At 39.1% G+C, this 15287-nt stretch overlaps 4 protein-coding genes and 1 pseudogene across 13 annotated transcripts; 2 read left to right on the top strand and 3 right to left on the bottom strand.

The window, feature by feature from the left end:
- Positions 1–465: 465 nt before the first annotated feature.
- Positions 466–5545, bottom strand: LOC104738936 (U-box domain-containing protein 52-like). 3 transcript variants are annotated; one of them, XM_087472767.1, is made up of 9 exons: positions 5321–5545; positions 3774–3993; positions 3543–3664; positions 3144–3453; positions 2620–3059; positions 2346–2447; positions 1831–2259; positions 986–1744; positions 466–893 (listed from the first exon to the last, which is right to left on the bottom strand). In XM_087472767.1, the coding sequence occupies exons 2-9, from the start codon at positions 3976–3978 to the stop codon at positions 711–713; spliced, it is 2550 nt and encodes an 849-aa protein (XP_087328893.1). In that variant the 5' UTR covers positions 3979–3993; positions 5321–5545; the 3' UTR covers positions 466–710. The 3 variants fall into 3 exon arrangements, with proteins under 3 accessions (XP_087328893.1, XP_087328889.1, XP_087328885.1); XM_087472763.1 differs by having other exon boundaries at positions 3774–3987; positions 5321–5468; XM_087472759.1 differs by lacking the exon at positions 5321–5545 and adding an exon at positions 4149–4249 and having other exon boundaries at positions 3774–3987.
- Positions 5148–7476, bottom strand: LOC104738920 (putative isoaspartyl peptidase/L-asparaginase 3). 6 transcript variants are annotated; one of them, XM_087472783.1, is made up of 7 exons: positions 7274–7476; positions 6847–7012; positions 6696–6760; positions 6201–6607; positions 6064–6122; positions 5771–5875; positions 5148–5545 (listed from the first exon to the last, which is right to left on the bottom strand). In XM_087472783.1, the coding sequence occupies exons 4-7, from the start codon at positions 6588–6590 to the stop codon at positions 5326–5328; spliced, it is 774 nt and encodes a 257-aa protein (XP_087328909.1). In that variant the 5' UTR covers positions 6591–6607; positions 6696–6760; positions 6847–7012; positions 7274–7476; the 3' UTR covers positions 5148–5325. The 6 variants fall into 6 exon arrangements, with proteins under 6 accessions (XP_087328909.1, XP_087328911.1, XP_010457450.1 ...); XM_087472785.1 differs by having other exon boundaries at positions 6731–6760; positions 6841–7012; positions 7274–7475; XM_010459148.2 differs by having other exon boundaries at positions 6841–7012; positions 7274–7473.
- Positions 7477–7661: 185 nt separating this feature from the next.
- LOC104738913 (putative Rho GTPase-activating protein At5g61530) lies at positions 7662–10394 on the bottom strand. Of its 2 annotated transcripts, XM_010459127.2 has the most exons (10): positions 10157–10390; positions 9788–9876; positions 9430–9692; positions 9270–9332; positions 9173–9191; positions 8926–9024; positions 8751–8828; positions 8420–8664; positions 8121–8277; positions 7662–8039 (listed from the first exon to the last, which is right to left on the bottom strand). In XM_010459127.2, exons 2-10 carry the CDS (start codon positions 9846–9848, stop codon positions 7894–7896), a joined length of 1131 nt encoding a protein of 376 aa, XP_010457429.1. In that variant the 5' UTR covers positions 9849–9876; positions 10157–10390; the 3' UTR covers positions 7662–7893. The 2 variants fall into 2 exon arrangements, with proteins under 2 accessions (XP_010457429.1, XP_087328898.1); XM_087472772.1 differs by lacking the exon at positions 9173–9191 and having other exon boundaries at positions 9251–9332; positions 10157–10394.
- A 464-nt stretch (positions 10395–10858) lies between these two features.
- LOC104738901 (sugar transport protein 3-like) lies at positions 10859–13106 on the top strand (annotated as a pseudogene). Its single transcript, XR_015571374.1, has 3 exons — positions 10859–11211; positions 11451–11785; positions 11884–13106. The product of XR_015571374.1 is annotated as a sugar transport protein 3-like (transcript).
- Positions 13107–13110: 4 nt separating this feature from the next.
- LOC104738892 (uncharacterized) lies at positions 13111–15181 on the top strand. The gene is made up of 5 exons (XM_010459107.3): positions 13111–13510; positions 13885–14026; positions 14113–14339; positions 14514–14771; positions 14858–15181. The coding sequence occupies exons 1-5, from the start codon at positions 13139–13141 to the stop codon at positions 15161–15163; spliced, it is 1305 nt and encodes a 434-aa protein (XP_010457409.1). The 5' UTR covers positions 13111–13138; the 3' UTR covers positions 15164–15181.
- The last annotated feature ends 106 nt before the right edge of the window (positions 15182–15287 follow it).

The following is a 15287-nucleotide window of genomic DNA, read 5'->3' as shown; positions in this document are numbered from 1 at the left end:
ATGCAAAATCTCAAAACATAAGTATGATGAAGCAGAGAGATAAATAAATAAAACCGCATTATTTTTCATTGGATTACTTGTGGATGTCTTTATAGTCGATTCCAATATGAAGGTCTAATACATGTGGTACTTTTTAGCATTTAATTTGTGCATTCAATAGCATTTAATGTTGGACGAAATAGCCGGTGATAGTTATCTTATCTGAGATGCGGATGTTATTAAGAAGAAAACACAAAATTATGCGTTTGATTAATACACAGTTCTAACTTTAAATTTTGATGATGTGAATTTTTTGACCCTTCAGTAATGGACATGTTTGACATGAGAGTAGTAGGTGCGTTGTTCTATCTTTTACGGATGGTCCAAAACGAGTTTATTTTGTTGACTGGAAATTTGTAGTATAATGGTTTGTATTACTGTCAATATCATGTTTATAATTCGAATTGAGTTTATTCTACATAAACATTTGTTTTAGCTAACATAAATATTAGAAATATATAGAATGTAGAAACATGAGACAGATTCCATACCACAAGAAAACTAAATCAAAAGACATTTTTTCTCTCTCTCTCTCTATATTGTTGTAATTTTTGTAATCTCATCACACAAAAGATAAATCCCCGGAACAGAGAGAAACACACAAAACAAGATTAGAGTAGTAAACACATTTAAACGAATCCATCGTACTTATTTGTGGAGTCTCTTTCTCACTATTGTTTATTAGATTTCCACTCCATGATCGCTGAGTAAAGTGTGTAATTAGCAAGAAGGCTCTTGTTAGGCAATGGAAGGTTCGTTACCGGCGACGTATCTTTCTCTCTCAGCCATTCCTCTATAGCTTCCCTATCGTACGTGTATCCATCCGCAGCCACGCACGGCTCGTTCATCACTCCCTGTTTCCAACATTACAAAATTAGGTTGAAATCAGAAAAGAGCTTACTTGTGTTGCAAGTAATTAGTGACGGTTTTAGGGTTTATTTATTACCTTGATGAGTGGACAAATGAAGTGAGATGGAGGACCAGACAGAGTCCTCGAGAGAGTGTTTTGAGCTTTGTCGACGACTTTCCTAAGCCGCTCCAGAGCTGGGATGATCTGATCTTTAAGATCCGGTCTGTCTCTGCGTCTCAGTTCCGTACAACACAGTCCCAAAGCAGCTAACTCACGAGTCTCACTAATAGGCCAAGTCCCAGCTTTTACATCCAACAATGCCATAAACTCAGCATCGTCCCCAATCGCTTCTTCCACCATATGAGTAATCGCTATAGCCGGTTTCGCGGTTATCAGTTGTAAAATCACAACTCCTAGAGAGTACACATCTGATTTAGGTGAGATAATCCCGGTCCGCTGATACTCAGGGTCGATGTAACAGAGCGTTCCCACGGGACTTGTTTTCTTGAAGACTGTTAGTTTAGAAGCTGCGTCGTCTTGGTTAACCATTGTGGAGAGACCAACGTCTCCTAGTTTGCTGACGAAGTTATGGTCAAGCAAGATGTTTCCTGGTTTGAGGTCGCGGTGAATGATTGGTCTAGGCTTGGATTTGTGGAGGAATACTAGCGCGGAAGCTACTTCTAAAGCGATCCTGAAACGCTCGAACCAAGGGATTGGAGGAGTGTCGTTGACTAGCATCAACCGGTCCTCTAAGCTTCCGTTGTCCATGTACTCGTAGACGAGACAGCCTCGTTCAGGACATGCCCCGAGGAGGAGGACTAGGTGAGGATGTCGGATTTTGCTCAAGATCTCAAGCTGTCAAAAGAGAAACACCAAACATTTAGACAACATTGGCTTAGTCCCTTAGATTTTGGTCAATAATATATGCAGATTTTTCTAACCTCTTGATCAAACTGTTTAGAGAGCTGAGTCTCTTCTGCGTGAAGGACCTTAACAGCACCCGTCGTGTGATGCAGATTACATTTGTATACGGTTCCATAGGCTCCAATTCCAATCTTGAGATTTTCTGCAAAGTCAGAAGTCGCAGCTGCGATTTCCTCCCAAGTATAATGTTGGTACTGGATTCCTGGAGAGACAAGAGAAGCCTGGAGCTTATCTTTCTCTCTAGCGTCACGCTCTGCTTTGATCTCAGCTTCTCTTCTATGTAAAGCCTCTTTCATCATAAGTTCTTTAACCTTCTCCGCTTCCTTCATCGCCTCTTCGTACCTTTGCTTCTCCTTTGAAGCTGTATCTTTCGCTACTTCTTCCATTTCCTTCAGCTCCACAAGCTTCTCGGATTCCATGAACCGCCGCTGGTTTAGCTCAGTTAGCTGCAATCAAATCAAGAACACAAAAATCTTAACAAAAAGCAAAAAAACGCCAATGTCTATATGTGGCTCAAGAACTTGAATGAAACCTTATTCGAAGCATCCACAGTCTCGGTTTGAGCCATGGCATACATCTCCTGAACATGTTTCAGCTCAGCTCTCAGCTTCTCAATCTCAAAGCTCAGATTTACCTACACAATCAGATCCAGTTTCAGTTCCGAACCAAAAATTGTTCTGCCTCTCTGGAGATACAGAATCAAGATCAAGACTCTTGATTCAGCTAAACAATATGGTGACTCTAGACTCTGACTCTCAATTCTTGACACCAGAGACAGAATCAAGAATGAAGACAAATCAATTTACCTGATTATCGGTAACGGAATGGACACTGAGGAGTCCATCAGACATGTTAGAGGCACAATGAGAAACAAAAGAATAGTTCTCAGGAACCACTGCACCCCAATCCATATTAGCTAGCTCGTGGTTGTTGCTCGAAGACGAGCTCATGATCTCTCTCCGATCCTCGTGATCTCTCCATTTAGAAGCCCAGCTCATAGCGTGATACGCATCTGTTCCCATTGGGAACGAGGCACTAAAGCTCTCATCCTTATTCTTCTTCCCTTCATTACCGCTTTGTACAATCTCCATCCCTCTCCCTTTAGATACTTCCTCTTGGTCATTCTCGCTGGAACTCGTCTCCATTTGAACCACCGCGCTGGTGCTCATCGAATGTTTTGGAGCAGGAAAAAAAGGAGAGACTCGGGATTGAGCTTCCGAAACAAACGAGAGAAAGTCTTGGTACTCTGTTGTTTTCGAGTTTCTACCAAAATCAGATAACTGACAGTTTTAAAGACTTAAGTTTAAATTTAACTGATGTCACCACTTACCAGAAGGGAGTCTAGGACTGTCAGTGGAGCCACTCGTTGAACTGCTTCTCTCGGTTCTTTCGAATCGTATGCTTCCGCTAGCGTCTGAATCAGAAGGACGCACGGAAGCTAGTTTACCCTTAGAGACCACATAGACTGTGCAGAACCTCGGGACAGCTGTGGCGATCATAGATGACATATCGATCTTTCTTGAGAAGAATCCACGAAGAGGCATTCCTATGACCAGTTTGGTGACTCCTGTTCCAGCGATCTCTTCTGCTATCGCAGCTACAGGCTCGTGTGATTCCAGCACCAAAATCTCTACATGCACCTTTTTTTTTTGTTCCATTTTTTCAGATTTTGGGAAAACAGAACAAAGTAAAGAGAGTGTTAGATTTAATTCTTGAGACAGAACCATACCTTTCTCCTTTCGAACATTTTCTTGTATGGACGTAGCATCTCGTTTGTGTGCCAATCCACTTCTTGTTTGTAAGCTGATACTACATCGTCTCTAAGCTCTGACACAGATATCGCGTTCCCCACTGAAATCGAACCATATCCAATATAAGAAAGACTCATTCCTTGTAACCAAAACATTGATCTTTTTCATAAATTATAAGAGATTCTGAGTCTTTTTAAGTCAATACTTACTTGGGGTAGGGATGTAAGTGACAGGAGGACGAACATAGAGCAATTTGAAATCAGAGAAGCCTTCGGGTACGAACTTCTCAAGAGCCCAAAATGCAACGTATTTGCTCTTCTTCTTTCCATTAATGGCTACCGCTACAACAGGAGATGGTGGAGGAGGTAGAGACAAGTGTTCGCTTAACGCTCTTGCTACTTTTTTCTCTTCCATTGTTTAATCCTGAAACTTAAAAAAACAGTGTTTCAAACTCTTGCAAGAAGATAGAGACATGTAAATTTTGCAGAATTCAGAGTCTGAGATAGAGTTTTGCAGGCGAGTAGAGAAATTTTTAGATGTAAATGTAACAGAGCAATAGAGCTTCAGACAGAACATAGCCTTACACCCTCTAGTTCTGTTCTAACAGAGAACAAGGAAAGAACCCTATAAGTCTGGTGATCTTAGGACATTTTCTTAAGAAGAAATAATTGACGGAGAAGGAAGGATTAGGACACAAGCAAGCACGTTGTTGCCGCCACAATCCCATATTTATACTGTTATAGACTTATAGGGAATAGTCAGCTCACTAATTAAATCCTTTTTTTTTACTATCTATTAGTTTTCTTCATACATTCAAACAATAATACAAGACATTTTCTCTGTTTTAATTTTCTTTGGAATTTTAATTAGTGAAATAGCTTACTATATCAAATTCGTTATATTCGCTTTTACGTTGGTATATCCCTCGGGCTGCAGTTTTTGTAGTAAAATAAACAAAGTCAAACATATAAAATATTCTTTAGAAAAAAAAAATAAAAGAAAAATAGTATGTCTAGATATCGGGAGAAATGAACTACAATAAACCTTCTGAAAACATAGATGTTAAAATGAAAAAAAAAAAAAAAAAAAACTTTGAATACATCAAAAAGAAAAATGACTAAAACATTGGTTTCTCAATATCATTGAAATTTAGAACATATAAACTTATTATTTAGTTTGAGTTTATGGATTAGAATCATTAGATAATGAGATCAAGCTTGAAATGATAAGATGTCAATCTTAGGATTTAGTTGCCTACATGACATTCTCCTCAGTTTTTGTCACGTCTACTAATTTCCTACTTAACTTTATGATAATAATAATAATAATACAACAATTATACTAACATACAATTAAAAAAATTGCAACAACTAGTTATAGAATCGTAGAGGATATACCTAGGAATTCTCCTATTTTATTTATATGCGCTCGTGTAATCAATAAAATTACAGAGAAAGTCAACTATTGTTCATATGTTTTGTTGTTTACTGAGAAAAACATATTTCCTTAGTCTCTGTCTGATCTATTCAGACAGATCCCAGAACAGAGTTTTTTCTTAGTAAAAGCAAAAGAATACTTCGGGATACTCCAAACAAGCATGCCATTCGATATTTCCATACATGAACGTCGTGCCGTTTCTTTATTTACAAATTACAATGAGCTTTTATCAACCTTTCTATCCTATTATTATTGATCCATAACCAAATTTCAAGAAACTAAGTTTCATAAGATTAGTAGTACTGTAGATACAATTTACCGGTTTCATGGAAGCACTGTGAAGACTTGAACATCGTCCATGTCAGGGTTCTGGACTGAGTACTGAAACGTCCAGCCATGGCAAGCTCCTGCGTGAGACCCCTTCTTGTCAACAGCCACTACGGCTCCCACGAAATCTGGAAACTTCCTTGTGATTCTCGAGATTGCGTCTTTAGCAGCTTCTTCTGGTTTCATTCCTTGTCTCATACTCTCCACAACTTGGTAACTAAAACCACAACAAGGAAGAAGAAGAATCATAGTAAGCTCGATTTAACACATGAGAAAACATAATAACCCTTTAATTTACATACACACTCAAGATTCAACTTTAGAGCCACAAGAATTAGACAAGATTCATTAGTGACCTTCACCTAGAGAACCCTATCTTGGTCAATAGATTGCATTAAAGAAACAAAAGTGTTCTTTTGTTCAAGGAGATTGGGTAGTTTACCAAGGGAGGAAGCGCATCATGGTGTCACCATCTCCAGTTGCACCACATCCACCTACTTCATCATCAGCATAGGCTGATGAACCGACAATAGGTCCATCACCAACCCTGTGTTTAACAATCAAGGCTTCAAGTTTTTCATATCTTTTACATGATATAAGGATTAAGTAAGCCATACTGATAACACATGAAATCCATTTTGAGCATAATCTTCACACATTTGAACAATCAGGAGGCAGGTGAGATAGATAGGGTTGGTTTAGGTCAGAGACAATGGTAGGTTTAAACAGCATTACCTTCCAGGAATCTTGAATGTGGCTCCATTGGTCGATGTCCCAACAGCTATATGTCCCATCTATTGGAAGACTTACACTCAGATTTTCTCATCATGGAAACAAAGATATATAGAGAAATGTAACTGAACTCATCTTACTTTGTCAATGACAGCCATCGATATGGTATCGTGATTATGAGGACCAACAAGAGGAGGTCTATACTCAATCTTTCCCATCTCACAAGATTCAGTGCGTTTATCTCCAGAAACAGTCATAGCACCATTGTTTGGCTTGTACGGTCCACAGTCATTTTCAGGGACTACGTTCTTCCTGAAATTGGGTTGACATCGATTCTCTTTCCAGTCCGACCACTTCTTTACGGATTCAGGGGAGCTTAGGTTCATGGGTCCAGGAAGACCCATGGAGATTGCAAATGCTGATGCTCCTTCTCCAGCCAGCAACGTGTGTTGAGAGTACTTCATCACTAGATTTGCAGCTCTAATACCGTCTTTAACAAACCGCATTGCAGCAACAGCTCCAACCTCCATAGTCACCTATGAATGTCCTTAGCATAACCCAAAAAATGTGAGTCATTCTTCAAGATTTTGATGCCAATGGGACTTATATAGCGAGATACCAATGAATTTTATTACCCCATCCATGACTAAAGCATCAATCATGGTCTCACCATTCTCATTTGGACTTCCACCAGGCCCAACTAATCAATACCAACAAAGAGAACTTTCACTTTCGGAGAGTAAACATTAGAGAAGTAAATTCAAAAGATAGCCCCCAAACCTGTACCGTCACAGCGAAGTTCCTCACAAGCAGAACAACCTTCCACAACAGCTTCTACTGCAGAGCTCCCATTATCAACTGCTCTCCAAGCGGCTCTAACAGCTTCAATAAAAGGCCAAGTACTCACCACTATTGGAAACTTTTCAGATCTCACCAATTCCGCTTCAGCTACCTGTAACCCAACCATTCTTAGATAAACAGCCAGTGATTCGATTTCTGCCACCATTCTCAAAGTGAAAAAAGCACTCAAATTTAGCAAAATCTAGCGTCCGGAACTAGAAAAATCAGAGATTTATCTCTACCTAGAAGTAGAAAACCCAATATACGGATCCACCCAAGCCTTAAAAGAGATCAAAGATCCGATTTTTCTATCCCAGTTCCAATTGGCTTGAGATTTTCAGATATATACGTAAAATTCATTCAGAGCGCTTACCGTAAGTGGAGGTAGTAACAGAAGAAGAGTACAGACAAAAGTCAAAGGATCGATTCTCGCCATGGCTGTGACTCTGTGAGCTCAAGAAGCTACAGAAACGACAATGTCTGCTACGTTTGACTCTAAAGGTCCATTGGTCGGTCTACTCATGAGTCAACATGTTCGGTTTAATCGGTTTGGTTGCATTTGGATGCTATCTTGTGAGGAACTTCGCTGGTAACCAGTGGTGTTATCTAATTGGAGCAAATCGGTTTGGTTGCATTTGCGTTGCAATAACCGATTTGGTAACCAGTGGTTATCTAATTGGAGCTTTACCGTCAAGCTTTATCTAATTCAGGTTACGTCCGGTGATTGCTTTATATGATGAGGAAACAATCCGAATTCTTGATTTCTTATAAGAAAAACTTTCTTTTAAATCATCAGTTTCTAAAGTCTAAAACATGTTACAGAAGAACCAATGTGAAACGAAAGCTTATTTACTGAAATCACTAGTCAATCAATCATCATGCAGTTCAAAATGCATATGTTCTTGTAACGGTCATCTTCTTCTGGTTCGGTCCGGAAATTGAAAAATCATGGAAGGTCGACTTTGGAAAGATTGGTTTACTTTTATTTTGTTTTCACCTCCATACAGTCTCATCTGCATCCGTGAAAATCGCATTGTGATGTTCAATTAGGCACTGCACAACCTCGACAGCTCCAAAATCAACTTGAACGATATCATCTAGAGAGATTGATGAAGATGCATCTAGACCTTCTCCTTCGTCTGTCGACAACCATGAAAGATATAAATGACCATAATAGAACTTTACTTCAATGGTAAACGTTATAAGAATTTTGTGTTTACCTGAGAGCAAGTCCCATGGAGTAGCAGTTTCAAAGTCGTTGCTTTTCTTAGGACTCCTCGACGGGCGTTTCCAGTATTCACGATAAGATTCAGGTCTGTTGTCTTCTCGCCACATTATCACAGGAGCCATTTCCATAGCTAGGCTATGCGAATCCATCTGACAAAATGCAAACAAATGTTTCCTCAATATTTAGATTACATATTTGATTCCTGAATTTTGGAAGATTTTAAGAATCTAGAATAAGATATTAATGTTCATTTCTTACTATCTTAAATGACTATAGATAAGATAGTCCTACCTTGTTAAGTAGTGATTTCTGGCTTACACGAAGCAATAGCGCTGTTATGAACTCCAACGTATTATAGTTCGCATTGGAAAGCTTTTGGAGGGACTTTCTCATTCTGTGTACGCTTGACCTTGCATCTTTGATTTCATTATACAGCTCAAAAGTAGTTAGTGGTGTCGGAAGGCTAGCAAGATAGTATTTGATCAGTGCAGCAACATCAATTGGATTCACACCCTCAGGTATTGACGCTCTAGGATCTGCCAAACAAGTGATTAAACTAAATTACAGTTTCTCCCTGAGCCATAAGTGTGTCGAAAAGAAAACTTGTTGGAATGTTGATTACCTTGATTGTACGTTGAAACCAATTGATGAATCAACTTTTTGTCTCCTTCGGCTTTGAACAAGCTCGGTGAATTAAGTCCTGAGTAAGAGAAAAATATACCACATTGATAACCTGATGTGAGAAGGTATGATGAGCTATAATAAAAGCCTTAAATGATTGGTCCAAACATTATTACCTGTTAATATGAGATAATCTGCGCATTTAGTCAGTATAAATGGAATAGGCCTGCTTGACTCCTGCCGCTGGACAGTGTTTTCAATGGCTACACCAAACACTGAGCGCCAAAAAAAAACCATATAGTGTTACTAATAGTTATCTCAAGAAAAAGGATAAATCGGAGACCGTAGACCATGGAATTTCCAACTAAGCAAGGTTTATAAACCGTTTAATCTCATAAATCGCAATGGTCAGCATTATCTTACCATCTGAGCTGGCAACTCCCTGCAGATTATAAAGAACATATATTAGAGACCAAACTCAGATCAACGGCATACAATCACACATGTCAGACTCAAATACCTTCTGCCACCTTTCTATATCCGTCAAAATGGTCTTGCTCTTTTGCGCAGTCTTTTTGGCCGCCTAAAGAGAAAACAAAGATCAGTGAATTAAGCCGTCAGAAGTTAGAAAATGAAACTAAAAATACATTCTTGTCGAGAGTAAATTCAAGAAGCTATACCTCTTCCACTTTAATTTTTCCAACAGAAACCTTTTCCTTTGTCTCAGTTATACCTTTCCTGACCAAAGTCCCGGTTGTGGCAGCAGCTGTGATGAGGTGTTCTTGCACAGCATGTCTAGTTGCAGGCTGCTGAAGAATTGCCCACCGGCTTTTAAACATCGTGCCAACTCTTTCTGCAACATCAGTAACATTCACTTTCGCATCCTTAGCGACTTCCCCCACAAAACTACCAGCTGATTGCCTCGCTTCCCTAAGCTTCGTTCCTAATTCAGTAAAAAACCATAGTAAGCTTTCCCATCACAAACACACACACAAACACACACAAAGAAAGAGGTTAGTACAGAAAATAATCAAAAACCTGATGAAGAAAAGAATCCACTAGTCTTCTCTTGCCATTGTTGTGAGATTAGAGAAGGCATTTTCCAATACCAAAACCTTCTTTTGGTTCTGAAAAAAGTAAAACAACTCATAAGCGTTATCATCATCCGCGTAATCAATTTCATAATTCATCTAAAAATCGTAGACTCCATTTCATCTTTCTACTACAGAAGACTAAAACCTTAAAACCTCAGATTAATAACGAATTCAACGACAACGATTAAAAAAAAAAAAATCAAATCTTTTAACTGCAAAAGGGGATAACTTAACATAAACCCTAATTTATATTATCAAATCAATCAATCAATTAAAAAGAACAAACTGAACAAAAGCAAACCGATCATCAAACCTTTGAAAAACCCCAGAAAAAATCGAGATATCTGATGAAATTGAATCGAACTAAAAACCCCAATTCCTCGATACGATCAACGACGACGAAGACGAGAGAGAGAGTCAATCGATCGCACTCCAGGAGAACAAAAGAAGGTTCCACCTTTTTTAATTTCCCCTGGAGAGAGCAGAGATTGAAAAAAAAAAAAAAAAAAAAAAAAAAAAAAAGCCGTCTTTAAATTTTGAAAGTCTTGCTCTTTTTTTTTTGCTATTTTTCTTAAGTCACAGGCTGGTGACGGTAACAAATGTGTTGTAGGTGCCACGTGTATCTAGTTTTCTCTTTTATAAAGAGGTCTTTAACAACTGGTTAAAAGACTTGAAATTATTTACTTCTCCTTTATCTTCTTTTATTATCTCAATTGTGACCTAACCTTTCTAATTTGACACTTTATCCTCTTAATGTTTTTTTTTTAGGAATACAAATTGTCAAATTAGTTTTTGATAAAATTTTATTTTTCAAGTTATTGTACATGATTGATATTTGAAGTAATGAATCGATCAACTTTATTCCACATACCCATGAAAATGATGGTTTTTTTTCTACATAGTCAAATTTCAAAGCACAATATCAATTACTAGTAAGGTAGACAAAGAAGAAAAATATATAGCTATTGACTTGTCTACACTATATAGAAAAGTCTTTCTTCACATGCCTCTTATTGTCCAGTTTCGATATCTCTCATCAGCCAAAACAAAAACAAACAAAAGTTTCCACACTCAAGTCAATTAAAACACTTCAATTATATGGTCCAACCAAGAAGTCTCTCTACCTTGAAAACTCAAACTTAGATATGACATACTAAAAACTAAAACCTAACAATTCACATACCCAATTTAGATATTATTTGTGTCGTGTTTGAGTGTCCCTCTATGTGAACATGGGAGAAGAAGAAGCAAGAAAAGAAGCCATGGCTAAATCAGAATCTGGTGGGAAGATAACTTATTTTGTGGTGGCTTCATGTGTCATGGCCGCCATGGGAGGTGTCATCTTCGGCTATGACCTCGGAGTTTCAGGTTTGTATAATTTCGATTGCTTCAACCCAAATTTATGTTTATTTATGTTTGCGTTACAAGAAAACACACACACATATATATTTGAAGTAGAAAACAATTCACTTCTTAATAAAATATTTATGCAAATTGCAATTTAAAACGTAAAACGCAAACACTAAAATCTAATCATATGTGATTAACCGATCAACAATTTTCTTCTGTCAATTTGATATGCAAACATTGTAACGATCCATGTATAGGTGGAGTGATGTCAATGGGGCCATTTCTGAAAAGATTCTTCCCAAAAGTGTATAAGCTCCAAGAAGAAGATAGAACAATAAGGAGAAGCAATAACCACTATTGTCTTTTCAATAGCCAACTTCTTACGTCTTTCACTTCTTCTCTCTACGTTTCCGGTTTCGTCGCTACCCTACTAGCTTCGTCGGTCACTCGTTCTTGGGGCCGCAAGCCCTCTATATTTCTTGGCGGCTTGGCCTTTCTCGCCGGCTCTGCTCTCGGCGGCTCTGCTCAGAATGTTGCTATGCTCATTATTGCACGTCTCTTGCTCGGCGTTGGAGTTGGTTTCGCAAACCAGGTGACAAAAGACATATTGGTTTTAAGTTTTAGAAACAAGAGTTACAATGGTCAAGTTTAAAGTTTGACAATCTTGTTTGTGTTTTTTTTTTAAAAAAGTCGGTTCCTCTGTATCTCTCGGAGATGGCGCCAGCAAAATACAGAGGAGCAATCAGTAATGGTTTCCAGCTTTGTATCGGAATTGGATTCTTAACTGCAAATCTAATCAACTACGAAACCCAAAAGATCAAACATGGCTATGGTTGGAGAATCTCTTTAGCCACAGCTGCAATACCGGCTTCAATCCTCACGCTTGGCTCACTCTTTCTCCCGGAAACGCCCAACAGTATCATCCAGACCACGGGAGATGTGCGAAAGGCTGAGCTGATGCTTCGCCGTGTCCGTGGAACACAGAATGTTCAAGACGAGCTTACTGATCTCATCGAAGCGAGTTCTGATTCTGCTACAGATTCAAACGCATTTGTTGTATTGCTTCAGAAGAAATATAGGCCTGAGTTAGTGATGGCTTTAGCGATACCTTTCTTTCAACAAGTTACGGGAATCAACGTTGTTGCTTTCTACGCACCTGTTTTGTTTAGAACCGTTGGGTTCGGGGAGAGTGGTTCTTTGATGTCAACACTCGTGACAGGAATCGTTGGCACAGCTTCCACGTTCTTGTCAATGCTCGTTGTGGACAGAATCGGTAGAAAGACTCTGTTTTTTATAGGAGGGTTACAGATGCTTGTGGCACAAGTTACCATCGGTGTGATCATTATGGTGGCTGAGGGTCACAACAACGGGGTGATAGGGGAAGGGTACGATTACACAGTTGTGGTTTTGGTATGTGTTTACGTGGCCGGGTTTGGTTGGTCGTGGGGGCCATTAGGGTGGCTTGTACCGAGCGAGATTTTCCCGTTGGAGATAAGATCTGCTGCGCAGAGTGTGACTGTGGCAGTGAGTTTTGTGTTTACTTTCGCCGTGGCTCAAAGCGTACCACCGATGTTGTGTAAGTTTCGAGCTGGGATTTTCTTCTTTTATGGAGGGTGGGTTGTTGTGATGACGGTGGCGGTGCAGCTCTTTTTGCCGGAGACTAAGAATGTTCCGATCGAAAAGGTGGCTGGACTCTGGGACAAGCATTGGTTTTGGAGGAGAATGACGAAGAAACGTGATATTCAAGAAAACCACCATACTTAGGTCTTCTTAAGCTTAAAGTCTCTATCATTTGGTAAACTTATATATTTTTATAACAAATTTTTGTTTGCATACTATCCAAATCGATTAACTAAAACTCTAAAACATTACACATGTTTAAGGTGTAAATTAAGATGGATTCCCATTTCCAATTTAAGGTGTGTTTTGTAACATAATAAAACTAATGGTGAATAATGTAAATACATTGAAAGTTAAAGGACAAAGATGGGAAAAGCAGATAAAGTTACTAGGGGCAGAGAAGAAGAAAGAGAGAGGGGGCCATAAGAAAATGGCAGCATTGACTCTTCATCACTCTTGTCTTCAAGCGTCTGGACACCTGTCACGTCGTCTCTATCACTCAAAATTCTCGAGCTTTCCACGAATTCATCGCAAAGATCTCAGCTTTCGTCAAATCCCTGCCGATTTCTCGAGTTTTTCGTTGTCTGCACGTAGCACTGCGTTTGCTGTACGAGCTCTGAGCACAGTCGCGGTGGAAGAGTCGCCGGAGAAGAGGATGGTGAAAGGTATTAGTGTTTACGAGCATGGCGGTCCTGAGGTGAGTAAATATTCGATTTTGGGTCGGATTTGGATCACTGAGATCATATTAGATTGCGATTGTATGTGTCTTTATATGCTTCTGTGAATAGAATTTAATTGATTCGAGATTCACTATAACCTCTAGTTCCATACCACTAATACTCTAAGTTGGACTTAGTAAAAGATAATCGCATTCGAAAGATCCTGACTTTTTTTGGTGAAACACAATCAAAGTGCTTTCAGCTTTTAGCTTTTAGCATTTGGTATTTGAGCTTGAGTCGATATTTGATGGTCATTTACTGTATCACTAATGTGTATTTGAGTTTATGTACACTCTGCTTTGAAAGTAGATTATGCTATCTTTCATTGAGGTTTTGTTTGTTTTAATGGAAGGTTCTGAAATGGGAGGATGTGGAAGTAGGGGAACCAAAGGAGGGTGAGATACGTGTGAAGAACAAGGCGATCGGGCTTAACTTCATTGATGTTTACTTCAGGAAAGGTGTTTACAAGCCAGCTTCAATGCCCTTCACACCAGGTAATGTACATTACTAGAACCTAATGAGAGAAAGGAATAGCAATTTTTTTTCTTTTTCTGAAGTAATGTGTCATTGCTTATCATAGGTATGGAGGCTGTTGGAGAGGTGGTAGCTGTTGGCTCGGGATTGACTGGCAGAATGATTGGTGATCTCGTTGCTTACGCTGGAAATCCGATGGGTGCGTATGCTGAGGAACAAATCCTTCCAGCGGATAAAGTGGTTCCTGTTCCTTCATCTATTGATCCTATCGTTGCAGCATCAATCATGCTCAAGGGTATGACTGCACAGTTTCTCCTTCGCCGTTGCTTCAAGGTTAGTTTTCATCTAACCTTTTTCTGTGAAAAGTTAGAAATTTTGGTGTGTAAGTTATAGGCAGAAGAAGACCAAAAGCTGGATTTGTGTATTCTTTGCCTGTTGAACAAAGTAGAGTTTTATTATATATAGATTCTTGCCTGTTGACTCGAGTCCCTATTTGTATTTGGAAAGGTCGAGAGTGGGCATACAATCCTTGTTCATGCTGCTGCTGGTGGAGTTGGGTCTCTGTTGTGTCAATGGGCAAATGCACTTGGAGCCACTGTCATTGGAACTGTTTCAACTAATGAAAAAGCTGCTCAAGCCAAAGAAGATGGATGTCACCATGTTATTATGTACAAAAACGAGGATTTTGTTTCCAGGGTCAACGACATTACATCTGGTAAAGGAGTCAATGTTGTTTATGACTCTGTGGGCAAAGACACTTTTAAGGTAACGTCACAGAGCCAAGACTGTTTATGTTCTATGTTAGGTTTCTTTTTCGGATTTCTCATTGTGAAGTTTTTATAAATTTCCAGGGATCATTAGCATGTTTAAAGAGCAGGGGATACATGGTGAGCTTTGGACAATCATCAGGATCTCCAGATCCGATTCCATTATCTGATCTTGCTCCAAAGTCTCTCTTCTTGACAAGACCTTCCATGATGCAATACAATGAAACTCGTGACGAGCTCTTGGAATGTGCTGGAGAGGTTTTCGCCAACGTTCAATCTGGTATCTTAAAGGCTCGTGTGAATCACAAGTACCCTCTGTCTCGAGTCGCTGACGCTCACGCAGATCTTGAGAATAGGTTAACCTCTGGCTCCGTTGTGCTCTTGCCGTGAAAACAAACTTAGCGCAAAGATGTTATTTCAATAAGGGCAATGTGATTCCTTTGTAATGAAAAAACCTCAATTGTACTTTCTTGGACCTGAATGAAACAAATAAATTAATAGGGCAAAAAACTTA

This window comes from Camelina sativa, chromosome 2 (assembly GCF_030686135.1).
Source record: "Camelina sativa cultivar CO46 ecotype springtype chromosome 2, ASM3068613v1".
NCBI lineage: Eukaryota > Viridiplantae > Streptophyta > Magnoliopsida > Brassicales > Brassicaceae > Camelina > Camelina sativa.
Note: the sequence above shows the minus strand (reverse complement) of the source record. Positions and strands in the feature narration are given on the sequence as shown.